The sequence below is a fragment of the Vipera berus genome, assembly GCF_964194415.1.
Source record: "Vipera berus genome assembly, chromosome: 3".
In the NCBI taxonomy this organism is placed as follows: Eukaryota; Metazoa; Chordata; class Lepidosauria; order Squamata; family Viperidae; genus Vipera; species Vipera berus.
In genome coordinates this window covers 153,709,438-153,726,810 of record NC_138204.1, presented here as the reverse complement: position 1 = coordinate 153,726,810, position 17,373 = coordinate 153,709,438, and the positions used below count along the sequence as shown (strand labels likewise).

Below are 17,373 nucleotides of genomic sequence, written 5' to 3'. Positions count from 1 at the left end.
TGTTAGAGGATAATCATTGATTGAGTGTGGATCACCCTTCTCTCAATCTGGGTTGCTCCTCCATCAAAAGAATACTTTGCACAACCCCACTCAACTAATTTTCCATGGAAATGCCTAATCGATAAACTGATGGTGCTCAGCAGGATTACTGTGCAGTGACACAATAGATCCCTCTCCTCTGCCATTTTTAAATGGTGAAATAACAAAGACCTTCTCCAGTCTGCTGAGTTCTGAAAAGATCTGAGATCTGAAATCCGCAATAAAGGAAGTTGCCCCTCTAGGTGTTACCAAGCAATGCTTGCTTCTACCAAAGTTCAGTGAAATTTAAGACTTCTCCAACTTCTTGCTATGGTTTAAACCAGATATGTCAAACACAAGGCCCGGGGGCCGGATGCGGCCCGCGAAGTGGTTTCATGTGGCCCGCAACACCATCCTGGAAACAGTGAGGGAATGGCCCCCACTTACTTGGCCCTGGCCCAGAGACCCTCCTTCCTCCAGAGACCCCCAGATCTGTCCCACTCCTGCCCAGGCCCCCATAGGCACCCTCGATGCGAACGATGTAGAGCTGGCCACGCCCACCCAGTAGGCCATATGCACTCTGGCCATGCCCACCCAGTAGGCCACGCCCACCCAGGCCATACCCACCTGGCCCCCTGAGGGCAACCGCAATGCTGTTGCGGCCCTCAATGAAATTGAGTTTGACACCCCTGGTTTAAACAGTAAAATGAATTCAAAATTCCCAGAGGAAGAAACAGGAATATGATCATTCAGAAACAAAGCTCAAAAAATAAAAAAATAAAAATCCAAGTATTGATACAACTGTGTAGACCAGGGGTGGCAACTAGGGCAAAGCTCAGGAATTCTGGGAGTTGAACTCCACAGGTTGTAAAGTTGCTCTAGTTGCCCACCCCTGGTGTAGACTTACAAACACAACTGAGCCCCACATTTATGTTGCTAAATAAAACAGCTGTTAAGTGCCCCATTTTATGATCTTTCTTGCTGCAATTGTTAAGTGAATCACTGCAGTTGTTAATAACAAGGTTGTCCCTGCAACCTCATGCCTTCCAATCAAACCCCTTCCAGCAAATCCACTTGCTTCCAGAGGGCATCAGGTTCAGTGACCAATTTTGTCTTCTAGGACTTTCACCAGTTCCCTAAAATAATAGTTATCATGATCTAGAACAGGGGTGTCAAACTGCCGGTCCATGGGCCGGATGCATCATGCCGAAACCACACCTACCCCATTGCCGGCAATGGAAAAAAAGTCACGATACGTCACGACACGTCATGTGACATTGCGAGTTTGACACCCTTAATCTAGAAGAATTCTCAGGTATGACAGTTCTGTTTTAACCTGCACTAAAAGGCAGAGGTTTCCTATTTCAGACACCATACATCATCATATAATACTGAGTACTCAAAAGAACAAGAGAAGTCTCTCAATGTTTAAATAGAATGTTTTTCATATAGCATATTCTTAATAAAGAGGATGTCCAACAAAATGGTTAACTCCTTGATTTTTGAGCACAGATCAAAGACTTGTTAAATGGTTAAAATATGCTTTATTTTATTTAAAAACCAGCAAGACCTTTCTAACAATTTATATGGTTCAAGAAATCATGTACTTACAAAAATTAGGACAGATGCGACACAGTTACGTGTAGCAGAATTAAGACTTAAATTAGCAGACTGTATTAGTAGCTTTAGAAAAAAAAGTGTTATCAAGCAAGGCAAACCAGACATGGCTTTGATGCTGCTCTATCTCATTAGGGCAGGATTGCCAGTCAACTAGTTGACTCCAGAATGCACCAAAAACTAAAGCTAAGAGAGAACCAGCAACATTTCACTTAATCCAAAACAATGTAAACATCATGAAAATGGACACCCTTGGATTACATTGACGAGATTCATTACATGTCACCTTTACAACTCTGGCATTCCAACTCTTAGGATATACAGTACAACGATAATCCAGGAACAAACAATTAAGGATGCTTGAAAAAAATTGATATTTCAAAAAATCTGGTATGAGTTACCTTTCCCTCACAAATTAGCATGCAGATAACAACTGACACATCATCCAAGACTTGGTGCTGTAGCACAGCTCTCACCTCAAAAAACCCAAAACCCCTCCTAAAATTAAATTCATCGGTTTAATCTTTTTCTCTTAAAAGAACACAGGGATTCATAAAGTGGATGAAATGGGCTTTTGAATGGACCCATAAAAATGACACTAACTCAAGACAGTTTTTAGTTGATAAAGCCCCAATAATTAAAATATGGTATCTTAAAGACAGGATCAGCTTCAAATATTTTGTTGCAAATATTTGTTCAAACAACAATAGCAAAATATGCACGCATGTGTCAATACACTGCTACACCTAAAGAGGATAAAAGTTGAAAGATAAGTTGCAATTAAAGGAGAAGTCACATGTGGCTTTTTTTAAAAATAACAACCAGTGATTTTGTCTATTTTTAAGATCTTTCCAAAGGAGGCTAGCAAAAAGATTCAGCAAGCAAATAGATATAGGGCTTTCTGCCTGAGCATAGGGTTGAAGACCTCTCAGGTCCCTTCCAATTCTGGTATTCTGTATTTTGTATTACAGAAGAGAGGTCTCAATTTAGAGCCTACAAACATTTTTCAATCTTGCAAATTTCTCAGTTTTCTTATTAGGAAAGCCAGTGTCTCAATAAATTTAGGGTCCAAATTCACATTTTGTGGAAAATGTAACCATTGGAAGGAGGAAGAAAAAATGGGACTACTGGATTCCAAGTATAATTGCAATTGTTTCAATCCCATCTCAGGATTGTTCCTCATGCTGAAGAAGTTTTTTTTATTATTCAAGTTTTATTGGTTTTTCAATATTTACATACACATGTATTGGTGAAGCAATATGGTGGTTGGGTAGTGAAAAGTAACAAATAACAAGTTGTTTGTAAATAGTTCAGGTTGCATTAATAAAAATTCCCTGATTCCCTTAGTTTTCACATAGTCAAAGTGATCAAGTTAATAAATTTCTAGATATGACCTAATCAATTAAGAAAGTTTTCAATGTAATTAGACTAATACATATCAAAATCCTGTTTTTAAGTTTTACCTAACTGCAATAAAATACTCTAAAGTGGCCTACAATATACAGAAGAAAGCTTACTTTTTGGGTAACCTACAATTCCCTATTTCAGTAAAAAATAGTTGTCTTGTCTACAAAACTTACATTGTTCATTACAAATCATTCTTATGATTTGACAGTAAATTCTAGTTTTCATCTTAACAAATCACGAATTGTTAGAAAAGATTTTTTGTCTTAACCATTCAACACATTAAAATACTATCTTATATTATAAGATTCTAAATTCTATAGTATAATTCAGTTTTATTCTAAAAGCTTAATTTTGTTTTCCTTTAAAAATCTAAAACCTAAATATGAAATCAGTTTTTGTTTTTTTAAGATTCCCCTTGGTCCATCAAAAAAGATTTTTTAAGTTCTGTCCTTACAAATCCCCCCAAAAAGACAAGTCTAACTCTTTAAATCTAACTCTTGCCTTCCTTTTGTGCCAATCAGGTTTACATCTTAGTGTCTTTAAATTCTCAAATGTGTCTCCCTTTCTTCCTCCACCTCTTATTTGCATCCACCGAGACCATCCAAATGACAGTTTTGCCAAGCTGGTGTCCCCTTTATAATAATTGAAATATTGCTTTAATGGCTCAGTTTTTTGATGTTTGATGTAATTCTTGTTCCATTTCCATCTGGGTTAGGTAGAACATAGTAGCTAATGTTGTTATTGTTTGATTAGCTGAATCTTCAACATACTGTATTTGAAGGCCTTTGATATCTTCGCTCTTAATGTTGCTTTTTTTTGGTGTTCTTGTTTTTTGAACTGTAACTTTTGTAGTTAAAGTTGGAGTTTGGACTTCAAAGTTCTCTGTAGGCTGCGTTTGTTGAAGTCTTTGAAGTCTCCTATTTCAGTGTTAATTTCCAGTTCTTCTATTTGTTTTTGGGTTGTCAGTTCATCATTTAAGGTCAAAGTTTGGTCTGGTGGCTTTGAGTTGTCAGGTTTATCATGCAATTTGGCTTTAATTTGTTCAGTTATAGCCAAGATTGTGTCCAATATCAATTTGTAGTTAAGTGGTGGGATATAGTCATCCATTTTGTTAAGTGTTTACAGCTAAGTCTTCCATGGAGGCTATTTTAATAGAAGTCAGTAATTTTCCACCTCCAATGCTCCTAAAAGTTGTTTTCAGTGCCAGGTGTTCCCACACTAGTCTTTGAAGATAATATCAAGGACAACTCTGTTATTCAGTCAGCTGTCAGAATAAGCAAAAGGTTTACTTGCAATTCCAAGTTTAACCACAGGATGTCATCAGTAGCATATAGAATAAGTTGTAAAATTCTTTTTTCCCCCAAATTAATATAAAGCTTTTATATAATTAGTCCATTCTTTTTTCCTTAGTTCACATCTTAAACAGAAAATTGGGTAGTAGATCCCCACAAAAATATGAGCTTTTTAATAAGTAGGAATGAGATTACTTAGTTTCTTTGCTTAATCAGATGGTGTTTTTTCTTTCTTTCTTCACTTTAAGGCTTAAAATGTTATTCCCCCAAGTATACAAAAGCTGTTTTTTTTTTCAAAAAGGAGGGGAGAAAATTTTCAGAAAAGTCCCACAGGCAGGCAGTTAGGGGGATAAGAAAGGAAAGGTCTCACCCAAGTCCTCCAGATTGCTTCATTGTGCTAGATGGTACTTTTGGCTTTCGGCAGGGAACGGCTTAATGATCGGCCATGTTGATGCCGGTCTCTTCTTCTTCGGGCCAAAAGGAGCTGCTCCGGATTCAAGCGGAGGGCTGCTGCCCTTCCATGATCATAGGAGGGCCTCCTTGCGGTGGTTGCCCTCCAGGGCTACTTTTGACTCTTTTCAGGGTCCTCCAATGAAGAAAGATCAGACAGCAGGGAGGGAGCTCTCTTTGCGCATCCGAAAGCACCGCATGCGCAAACCGGAAGCCCTGAAGAACTTTCTTATACAATTTATATCAAAAACTAACAAACAGGTTTTTAGACTGTCTGCACGCCCATCTTTTTACTGAGCAACTGATGTGCATTCACCTGGCAGTCAAATGATGCCCCCAGTAGCCCTTCTGTGTTTCTTTTTTTCCCCCTGATGTCTCAAAGACATCAAAGATCAGCTCCTTAAGAAAGACCAGGTATTGGTTTACACATATTTCACATTCCACAATTTGTGGAATAACATAACACTGGCTGATTTATTAGATGCATAATCCAACTTCTGACAATCCAAATCAACGGGGAAGCCAGATTGACATATCAACAGTTGTTACTAATTTAAAAACTACAGTGATTCACTTAACAACTAGCAAGAAAGGTTGTAAAATGGGGCAAAACTCATTTAACAAATTACTCACTTAGCAACATTAATTTTGGTCCCAGTTGTGCTCTTAATTTGTGCTCTTAAGTCGAGCACTACCTATAACGTTAGTGCAATGTGAACCAAGCTTAAGAGAGATTACCAACCATCACCTGCATATTAATATTTCTGGCTATAAGAAAACAGGACTACATTATCCCATGATTAACTGCTAGGACATGGCTCTTAGGATGATCAAAGTCATTTCAATGCGGCATGCCATCCTTGCCCCCCTTCCCCATTCAACAAAATGAAGAAAAGCTTGAGTTCTATTAAATAATCTAGGTGCATTGCTAATTTGAGGTCTAGCCATCTGGTGGCATAGAAAATTTAGTTCTCCACATGAATTCAGTCCCAAAGCCAGACAAGGACAAATTGCAGATATTCTGTGTCATCCAAAAGAAAAACATAGTCCTTTCAATGACTTAATTTGGTGATCAGATTTCTGTGACCGCTCTTGCACTTGTGAGATATTAGTTCTCCCGATATTTTACTAAAGCCACTTTGTATTTTGAGAATACAAAGAGTATTGAGAGTATTTTTTCAGTTCCTTACAGAAAGATCCAGATTCAGTTACTTTGTATATTATTGAACTGACTTAGCTCTATAATTCTTTCATTTTGAAAACATAAGAGGAACATAAGGATTCGCAATCCGATTACACCTGAAAGGCCAGGAAGACTGTAAAAGGCACCCACTCACACCTTAAAAAAAACCCAACCTAAAGCATTAGAGGGCAAGGAAGAAAAGGTAAGCTCTCATTCTGAACTTTCTAGTTCCCAGGACAGGTTTTAACAAGCTTTAGTGCTACAGTTTAGAGTTGATCTAACCTCCATTTAATTTTTAAAGAATGACATCATGAACATCTGCCAGGAAGAAGAATCACCTGCTAGGTGGCATTTTGACCCATATCTGATCTAGAATAGTTTAGCCAGTGATACCATTTTGAGGTTTTAATGGTTTCATATCCTTTGCACTACTCCTGCTAAGGCTGTTTCAGATTGTTACCAATATATATGTTTCATTAACTGTCTAGACAACATATTAGATAGCCAGTTCTACCAATTTAAAACTCAGGATGGAACACTGCTGAAGGCTCACGTTGATATACTTTCTTACATAACATTTAAGCTTTGTATATTTATAATAATGTTCAACTTAATAAGGATATTTTCCCAAGACAAAGCCTATTCATTCATTCCAATCACCAATAGACTAGAGAAGACACAGGTCTCAATCAATCGGGTGCATTTACTGCCTGACTTACTATATCTGTGTTTTGGCTGGTTCTACTATACATTTTAGGAGACCCATTTTAAAGTTTATTTACTGCTGAACATTAGGTACAAATAAAAATTATCTTCATATACCCACATATGTATTTGATCACTCAAACCTTTCTGAAAGATTAATATGCTGTAGGTCAACACAAACGTGGCTGGTGAACAAGAGGAAAGTTATGAAGGGGAAGTATCATTACCTGTTATGGTAAGCAAGCTCAGATATCCTCAAACTATCCTGTTTTATACAAGTCTGTGCTAATTAAAACAATCTTGATGCTCTTCAAAAATGAAAAAAAAAGCCTGCTAGGATAAGACTAAGGCTACTTGACCCGACGCTATGTTGTTCTACCAATGGCTAATCAGATGCCTGATAAGCAGCACAGGAAGGCAATCACAACTTCCTACGTACGTTTCCCCAACAATAAGCTTACCGATTTTAATCCTGAAGATACGATACAGCAGTCATGACCAGTATTCACTGGTAGACTTAAAATCCACATATGTATTTGATCACCGTTTAAAACTGGACTAATTATGATATCGCTGAGGTGATTTCCAAATTTAAGCCTGCTTTGTGTCCATTTTTTCTCATGAATCTCTCTCACTGCAGGACTGAGCATCAGCAAATTTCCTCAGGTTAAAGCACCATGAAAGTAAGAAACTACCTTTTCTCTGTATGAGACATAATGTAACTGCTTTTCTTTTTAAACCAAAGAGATTTAATTCAAGAGAAGTCAAATGATATACTTGAACTATTAACAGAAGTTGATGGGGTGCTCATTAAGAGCAAAGAAGAGGCCTTTCCAGAAGGATGACAATAAATGGCTTAAGAAACAGATTTTCCAATTAAAACAGAGATAAAAATCCATTCTCATACACATGTTTTCCCTGGATGTTCTTTTTTTTTCCAAAACAAAAGGAATGCCATCACTGCCTGGAGAGAAGGCTAAAACCACAAAAAACTAATCTCTATCATCAGAACTGGTTTGCTAGGAATGTAGTTGAGTGAACTTAATCAGACAGAACTATGTTAGCTTTTAGTCAAAACAATATTTTTTTTTCAAAGCAACCTCTGTCCTGGCTTCTAGGCAAGTCACACCAAACTAGTACCACAAACTCACACCACTGATTTATTTTTAAAGCACTTTTTTCCCATTCATTTTTGTAGTCATTTTTAATAGGAAAGAGAAGATTCCATCAAGACCCACAGTTAATAAAGTGTTGCCTTTGATTTACTCCTTTGGGTTCACTGAAACAGCCAGAGACAATCCTTAGAAAACATTGTCATTTTGCGTGACAGAATTTTGGCAGAAATAAGAGTACTTGCTCTGGTAAAATCTAGAAACAGGTAGTCCTTGGCTTATGGCCACAATGGTGCCCAACATTTCTGTTGCTAAGCGAAACAGTTGTTAAGTGAGTTTTGCCCCATTTTGCGACCTTTCTTGTCACAGTTAAGAGAATATTTACTTAACTGTTAAATTAGAAACACACTTGTTAAGTGAATCTGGCTTCCCCATTGACTTTGTTTGTCAGGAGGTCACAAAAGGTGATCACATGACCCCGGGACACTGCAACCGGTTGCCAAGTGTTGAAATTCTGATCACGTGACCAGGGGATGCAGCATTTGTAAATGTGAAGAACAGCCGTAAGTCACTTTTTTTTCAGTGTCGCTGTAACTTCAAATGGTCACTAAACAAATAATTGTAAGTTGAGGACTACCTGTACTTCTCATATCATAGTAACTAAACTATCTAAAAGCACACCAACAGCTAATGTCAATTCATCAGGAAGAGTAAAAGAAGTAAGTCCAGGCTAATACCACTTAACTTGAACTTCAGAGGAAAGTTGCCACAACAAGCAAAAAAGAGAGGGTTTTTTAAATAAAGAATATTTTAATTAAAGCAACTAGTATGAAGGATACATTCAGCATTAGCATTTATAAACATCCAGTGTTTTCCTGAAAAATTCAGTTATTTGAATGATATGATGCAAAGCACACATTTTTGAGCTCATGGGCCATTTTCAAAAGCCACTGATCAGCATTCTAAATGTATTAAGATTATGGAATTAAAATATTGTACAGGTAGCTTTTGAGATCTGCAAGTGGGCATCGCGCACACTGCCCAGAGGCTACCATATGAGGGGACAAATTATGCATTGTAAAGATCGCTTAGAGGTGACACATACTTCCAATGTAATCTACCGGATCCCCTGCATGGATTGCCCGTGACTACATAGGACAGACAGGGAGGAAGCTAACCACCAGACCGCAAGAACACAAGTGAGCCGTCAGATGAGGAGACCTCATTTGTAGCCTCACACTGTAATGGACAAGGACATACATTTAATTTTGCAGCTATTAAGATTGTTGGACGAGCTGGCACAAAAAAAGCCAGGGAAGTGATTGAAGACTGGGAGACAGGCCCCTTGTCAGTCAACAGGAGTGCTGATTTACTACCAGCTTATCAAGTACTTAGGAGGTGAGGGCTTGGCAGAACAAGGAAACAACAACCAGCCATCAAGAGCCCAATCACACAACAAGCACGTATAAATACCACATACAGAATAGCCCTAAAACACACACACTGCTAGAGAAAAGTACTCTGGGGATGGGCTCCAGCACAAGTCCAAAAGCTTGGAAAACTTTGGTCCCAGTGACCAACCCAGATTGGATCCTGCAGATAGTTTTTAACTTAAGGCTGTTTAACAACAAACAAAAAACACAGCCTTGGAAAAAGTGACTTATGACCTGTCCTCAAAGCTGTGAGTGTCATCCCCGCAGTCAAGAAATTGCAGTTTGGGCAGGTGGCAACCAGCTCGCTTTTACGACTTTTGCAGCATCTTGCAGTCACATGATTGAGATTTGCAAACTCCCCAGCCAGCTTCTGACAAGCCAAGTCAACTCAGATTTGCTTAATAACCAGGTAGTTCACTTAATGACCATGTGATTCACTTAATGACTGCAGTAATTTGCTTAAATGACTAAAATTGGGTCTAGTCACATGAAAACTTGTTTAACAACTGCATCACTTAGCAGCCAAAATTCTGGTCCCAACTGAAGTAAGAAGTCAAAGTTTTTTCCAGTGAGAAGGAAGAGTCAGCTAGCAGTCCCATCTTTTTAACATAAAGCATTTTTAACCAGAGAAGAAAGATTTAGTACAGCATATAAGACATAGATTCAGGGATCTATGTTTTTTTTCAGTTCTTCTCAATAAAATTCTTTCAAAATATTTCACATTATAACTTCTTTCAGCCCTTGGTCAGTACTACAGTCAGGGGTAATAGGGGTTGCACAATAGAGTATGACAGGCTAGTATGTTAATGGACTATGTATATTTATTTATTCTAATCCACAAACTTGGAAGGGGGGAAGGCAAGACTTTGCTTTGTTAGTAGCAAAACAAATACTAAACTTCAGAACTTTGCCATCTCAATTTATCTCGTCCGTAAAAGAATTTTAATCCTAAAATACTAAATTCTGCTGTCCGGAACACAAAGTTGTTGTAGTCCAAGGACTTGATGTGGACTTTGCAAGGACAAAAAAAAGTTGAAAAGCAACCAGAGATGATCAGATGGCTGCAGAGAGTAAGTCGAAGGTAAGTTAGTCAAGGGAATGCAGACAGGCCAAGGACAATATAATTAAAAATGACCAAAACACCTGAGGATGATAACATCTCCAAGAGTTTGGAAGACAAACTGAAATGACCTTTGTTGATGTTCTTGTTGACCACTATATCCTTCAGAGGGCAGACAAAGGCATTAACAGCATCACCCACAGTTTGCCTGCTCTTGATGGACAGGAAATACGCTGTTGTCAAAATCGGTAATATTAGGGAAAAGTGTCCATGTAAGGCAGAAATTCTTATTTTACAAACATTAAAACTAAATGTAGAGAGCCAGTTTGGGTAGGTAGGTACTCACCATGACCAGGTAGTCCTCGGCTTAACAAGCAATCAATTAGTGACCATTCAAAGTTACATCAGCACTGTGCCTTACGACCATTTTTCATTCGAATGTTGCAGCATCCACCATGGTCACATGTTCAAAATGCAGATGCTTGGCAACTGATTCATATTTATGAGGGTTGCAGTGTCTTGGGGTCATGTGATCATTTGACATTTTCTGACAAGCAAAGTCAGTGGGGAAGCCAGATTCATTTAACAACCGTGTTACTCACTTAACAACTCCATAACAACTGTGGCAAGAAAAGTCGTAAAACGGGACAAAACTCACTTAACAACTGTCTCGCTTAGCAACAGAAAATTTAAGCTCAATTGTGGTCATAAGTCAAGGACTACCTGTAGTCCTTGGTGATAACCATTCATTAAGCAACCATTTGAAGTTCTGATGGCATTGAACAAGGACACTTACAATGGAATCTCAAAGTTGGGGCCATCACAGCCTGCACACAATTGGAGTTTGGGCGCTTGGCAACCAGCTTGCAATTATAACGGTCAGAGCACCCCACAGTCATGTGATTGCCATTTATGATCTTCATCGCCTGCTTCTGGCAATGAAAGTTAATGGAAAAGCTGGCAAGAGGTCATCAGTGGCAATCACATCAGTTTGCGTGGCTGCCTGAGGAATTCTGGGAGTTGAAGTCCACAGGTCTTAAAGTTGCCAAGGCCGGACACCCTTAGGTTAGACAAATGCAATGTTAGGCTGAATCAACGAAACATTTCATTTACCCCCTCCCCTAATTCAATCAACTTTGGACGCAAATGACAATTACGTGAAATATGTGTATGGATGCCAATGACATCCTTACATAAATGACTTCCACCAAAACAAATGACCTAAATTGCTAGGAAGGGCATACTTTGGATATCAGGAGTAAGGAACGTTCCCTACTGTCCCAATTAGCGCACTAAATAAATGGTTCATTGAAATATCCAAATCTCAAGAAAGACATTATTCCACTTTATTCTGCTTTGATCAGATCCCACCTTGAGGATTGCCCTGAGGACCGTAGCTAATTCTGGGCACCTCTTCTTAAAGACTCAGAGAAACCAGAGCAGATTCAGAGAAGGGCAAGGAAGAGGGCCAGGGGACTACAAAATAAGTCCAATAAAGAGAAATTAATCAGCTATGTTTAACCTTGAAAAGATATAACACTCTTTTAACTCCCTGTAAAAAAGGTAAAGGTTCCCCCGCACATGCGTGCTACTCATTTCCGACTCTAGGGGCCGGTGCTCATCTCTGTTTCAAAGCCGAAGAGCCAGCGCTTGTCCGAGGACGTCTTCGTGGTCATGTGGCCGACATGACTAGACGCCAAAGGCGCACGGAACGCTGTTACCTTCCCACCGTAGTGGTCCCTATTTTTCTACTTGCATTTTTACGTGCTTTCGAACTGCTAGGTTGACAGAAGCTGGGATGAGTAACAGGCGCTCACTCTGTTACACGGCACTCGGGATTCCACTCGCCAAACTGCCGATCTTCTGATCCACAAGCTCAGCATCCTAACCCACTGAGCCACCGCGTCCCTCTTTAACTCCCTGAGGGAGTGTCATATATATAGGCCTGTTCCCTCTCTTTACAGAATGCAGTATCTAGAATACACTCGGCTTACGACCACAACTGAGCCCAAAATTTATGTTGCTAAATAAGAAAGTAACTGAGTTCTGCTCCATTTTACAACCTTTCTTGCCACAGCAGTTAAGTGAATCACCGCAGCTATTAGGTTACTAACATGGTCGCTAAGTGGATCTGCCTTCCCCATTGCCTTTGCTTGTCAGAAAGTCACTAAATGGAATCACATGACCCCCAGGAGATTGCAATTGTCATGACTCAGTTGCCAAGCACCTGAATTTTGATCACATGACCATGGGGATGCTGGAACGGTCATAAATGTGAAAAACGGTCATAAGTCACTTTTTTCAGTGCCATTGTAACTTTCAACGGTCACTAAAATGAACTGTTGTAAGTCGAGGACTACCTGTAATATGCTTAAGTTGCAAGAAGACTCAGTCTGACCAAATCTGGGCAGTGGAGGAAAGGAAACTTCCTATTATAGATAGTCATTGACTTACAACTATTCCTTTAATGGCTGTTGGAAGTTACAAAAGCACTGGGGAAAAATGACTTACGAATGGACGTTTTTCACACTCACAACCCTTGCAGCACCCCCACGGTTACGTGGTCAAAATTTGGATGCTCGGCAACTGGAATGTATTTGTGACGGCGGCAGCGTCCCAGGGTCATGTGTTCACCTTTTGCAACCTTCCGGCAATCAAAGTCAACAGGGAAGCCCGATTCCATTTAACAACCACATTAATTTAACTGCAATGATTCACTTAACAACTCTCTCGCTTGTCGACAGAAACCTTGAGCTCAATTGCCGACATAAGGCGAGGACTACCAGTACTAAGAGAAGTCTGGCAGTGGAACCAGTCACCCAGAGAAGCGGTACGATCTCCTTTATTAGTTGTGTGCAATTTCAGAGTCCTGCAAGGAACAAGGCAATTAACCTCCTTAGCCTAAATAGCTCCTGCCAAGTCTATGATGCTATGAGTAAAACTTGCCAGATCACACCGGCTTTGGAGGCAAATTATTTGGAGTAACACAATGGAAGATGTTCTCACTATGGCAACAGCAGGGCGCCAAGCAGGTCTCCTCATGCCACGATAGCTGGTTCTGTCTTGAAAAGAGTATGTCCTTCAAGTTCTCTAGGGTGTCAAATGAAACTCTGCCACGTAGGCCGAGTGTGGACAGAAAAGGGTTTTTTTCATCCCCATAGAGCCTAGATTTCAAGCCCTGCCTTCCCTCCCTCTTCCACGCCCATAATTTCAAACCAGTTTGCCTGGATATAGGGGGAGCTTAGATTTCTACATCTAGAAGGCATCAAGTTGGGAAAGGATGACAAAGGGATTTAAAGTTCTTCCTGGGAATGAAATGCTGCAAAGTTAAGCATGTTTTTCATCTAGATCTGGGGTAGGCAACTTCAGCTCTTTTATGACTCATGGACTTCAACTCCCAGAATTCCTGAGCCACCATAGCTGACTCAGGAATTCTGGGAGTTGAAGTCCATGAGTCATAAAAGAGCCGAGGTTGCCTATGCCTGATCTAGGGACAGGGGTAGGCAAGCTTGGCTCTTTTATGACTCGTGGACTTCAACTCCCAGAATTCCTGAGCCAGCCATGCATGCATGGCTGGCTCAGGAATTCTGGGAGTTGAAGTCCACGAGTCATAAAAGAGCCAAGCTTGCCTACCCTGGATCTAGGAAAAGGCGGAGAGGCCAGAGAAGACAAAAGAAGCCCTTTGTAATATATATAGGTAGTCCTCGACTTACAAACCATTAGTTTAGTGACTGTTCAAAGTTACAACTTTGAAAAAAAAAGCGACTTATGACCATTTTTCACCCTCACAACCCTTGCAGCCATCCCCATGATCACGTGATCCAAACTGGCAACTGGCTGCAGTGTCATGGGATCACCACCCTTTGTCAACATCTGACAAGCAAAATCAAGAGGGAAGCCAGGTTTACTTAGCAAACATACTATTAACTTAACAACTTGTAGTGATTCACTTAACTAGTGGCAAGCAAGGTTGTAAAATGGGACAAAACTCTCTTAACAAGTGTCTTGCACGGCAACAGAACTTTTTGGCTGGACTGCACTGGTAAGTCGAGAACTTCCTGTAAAGGAGAAAGATACAAGACCAATTTTCCCTCTTTCTGAAAACATGATACCTTCCACAAAGCCGACAGGATACAGTCTTTTTACACAACATAGGGAACACATGATGTGGGGATCATCACCACCACAACAGAGAATTACCTATAAGAGAGACAGTAGCCTGATACCTAGTAATTGAGAATTGTGTTGTTCCCAAACATGGATGGATGAGCTGTTTTGGCCACTATAAAGTGGTGAGCTTCCAATCCTGACAGAATCAAAAACACGATTAGGTTGGGATGGGGGTGTCTGGGGGTGGGTCCCCACTAAACTAAATTAAACTTTGAAACACAGCTGTTAAGATTACAGACCTCCTTTTGCTCTTGGGAGAAAACCCATTAGCTCCAAGAAAGAAGAGCTGCCTTCCACCAAACATATGTTTCAGATGTACACGATTTATGGTTCTTTATACACCCATTGCCACTGGGCAGGCCTGGATCAAGAGGCAGCAAAAGCAGGCTCGGCTTCATTTCAGGATTCCCCAAAGTGCTCAAATTATAAAGCTGTTTGGGCAAAGTACACAGAGACACAACACGTGTGTGTGTGTGTGTGTGTGTGTGTGTGTGCGCGCACGCACACACACACACACACACACAAAAACTGTAAAAAAGAATCTGGATGTGGTCTAAGCCAGCATCTTCTCATCTTTCCAGACCACCGCAAGTTCGGAGAAACGATTCCCTTTTCTCTCTCTCTCCCCTCCCCCCTTCCAATAAAGGAGAAGGGAGAAAGTTTCACTAGATAATCAGGCAGCTCCGGGGGGCGGGGGGGGGAGTAGAGAGAAAAAGACAAGGATGCAACAAAGACGAGGATGCAACTTTCCCAAACAAGTTTAAACACGATTGGTGAACGAGTCCGCGGCGCTGAAGACAGGCAAGGCGGCAGTAAAAATGCCAGGCGAAGGTTTCCTTTTGAAACATCGGGAGGGCCAAAAATGGGATTTAATTGCAGGCTGACTGGCGTTGGGAAAAAGAATTGAATTTAACCGCCGCCACTGGCGAAAAGAAGACGCGAAGGGGTGAAGGGAGAGAAGTGGGCGGTCGGGACGGGTGTGTGTGTGTGTGTGTGTGTGTGTGTGTGAACTGAAGAAAAGAATACTGTTTTTCCTTTCCGTCTTCCAGTCATCCCTCCCTGCGTCTAACAAACGCTATCTAAAAAGAAAATAAAAAGCACTTTTTGAAGTTAGGAAGAAACAATGAGAGATCGTGAGCAGAGGAGGAGCATTTCGCTCACTTCTACGCAAGGGATGATTTGGGGAAGAGGTTGGGGGTAGCGACGCGGAGGGAGGGAGGGAGGGGGGGATCGGCACAGCATCCCGTCTAGTCCGGCCTTCTGGTGGCCCTTTTCGGTTAAATAATCCCAAAGACGAGCGAGCCAGCCAGCCAGCCTAACGTGCCTGGCCGATCGCCTCGCCTTCCCCTCTCGGAGTCCAACTCGCGCGCTCCCTTTTGTTATGAACAGCCCACCAGCCAGAAACGTGCCACGGTCATCGCCACGCTCTGCTCAAACAGGCAACCCCCCAAAGCCAGCGCCTTGGGTACACCGGCCTTCCAGAATCCAGACTCAATATTCAAAACAGAAGGGGGGAGGGAAATAAAACCCCAACCACCTCAAAACTCAAATGGCCCCGAAGATCACCAAAGAAGTTGCCAGGGGCATTTTTTTTAATCGTTAGGGATGTTAAAAGGGAGAAATCGATATCATCCTAAGTAGGCGGGGGCGATAGAGGGGGGGGGGCCGCGAAATTTGATATCCCTTTCTTAAATCGAAAGCAGAGACTTTAAAAAAAAATAAGTTGCTGCCCGAATAAGTTGTTCTTCTTTCAAGCGGAGAGTTACCGGGGGGGGGGGGGAGAGAGTCAAAACAAGAGAAGGCAGGAGACTCTTCATTCATTAAAAAAAAAGTGGGGGGGGGGAGAGGAAGGAAGGTGGGGAAAAGGTGCCGGAGAGAAGAAACGGGAGAGTTTATTCAGACGAGAAGCAAGTGTGTGGGTCCTTACCTTGCTTTTCACTTCCACCGCGCTATAACCGAAATACCGCAGACTCTGCGATTTATTAAAACTCCGATTCATTTTCTTTGCCCCCGCTAAAGAAAAAACCCCGTCTTTCTCCTCTTCCTCTTCGCCCCCCTCAAGAAGGGCTGCAAGATCCACCGCCTCCGTGAGAAACTGCCACTCGGGCAGCCGTTTGGAAAAAGGCTGCCTCGACCCTGGAATGTAACTTCTTTGGAACGTTCAGCCTCCCAAGATTCTTTTACTTTCCCCCGGCGCGTTAATCTCAACGCCCGCCTAGCTCGGCTCTCCGGGCTTCTGGTTGTTACAATCGCTTTCAGGCAGCTCGCAACGCGCCTCTGACTCAATAGGAAGGCGGCCGCAGGACGTAGCGAGCCCCGCCTCCCCACGAACCTCCTCCTCCCTTTAAGCTTGGCCCGTTTCAAATGCAGGAGCAAGTCCCTCTCCCAGCCGCCAGAGGGCGCCTGCCCTGCTTTGCGGTTAATGACATAATTGCTAACGACCTAATTGGCCGCTTAGTGGCTTATAATGGGGCTGTATCATTTATTTATTTATTTTAATTCCATTTCTATCCCGCCCTTCTCCGAAGACTCAGGGCGGCTTACAAGCTGAGCAGTAGCCTTCATTCTATGTATATGCCTGCTTATTACGGCTTTCGCACACCCCCTAAGCGGCATTCATAAAGAGGTCTTTAAAAAGCCTGGGTATATTAATTGCTGAGAAGAGACTTTTTTTTAAAAAAAAAGCAAGGATCTCGCAACTTGACAACTTTTAAGTCTTGTGCAGTTTTAACTCCCAGAATTTCCCAGCCCAGTATATGCTGGCTGGGGAATTCTGGGAGTTGAAGTCCACAAGTCTTAAAGTTGCCAAATTTGGAGACTCCTGTTTTAAAGCATACCCACAGATCTGTTGTTCTTTGGCTACGGTTTTGTTTGTGTTAAGGTGGTGAAAAGTATCCACACATTGCAACTTTTATTTCAAACCTTT

General features: G+C 41.3%; 1 protein-coding gene across 1 annotated transcript in view; it reads right to left on the bottom strand.

Moving 5' to 3' along the window:
* The window catches only part of PARD6G (par-6 family cell polarity regulator gamma), an 83,721-nt gene extending 67,027 nt beyond the window's left edge, over positions 1-16,694 (bottom strand). The window contains exon 1 of the mRNA XM_081325390.1: positions 16,375-16,694. Within this exon, the coding sequence (XP_081181516.1) occupies positions 16,375-16,446 (72 nt within the window). The 5' untranslated portion in view covers positions 16,447-16,694. The remainder of the gene's footprint in view (positions 1-16,374) is intronic.
* Positions 16,695-17,373: the final 679 nt, after the last annotated feature.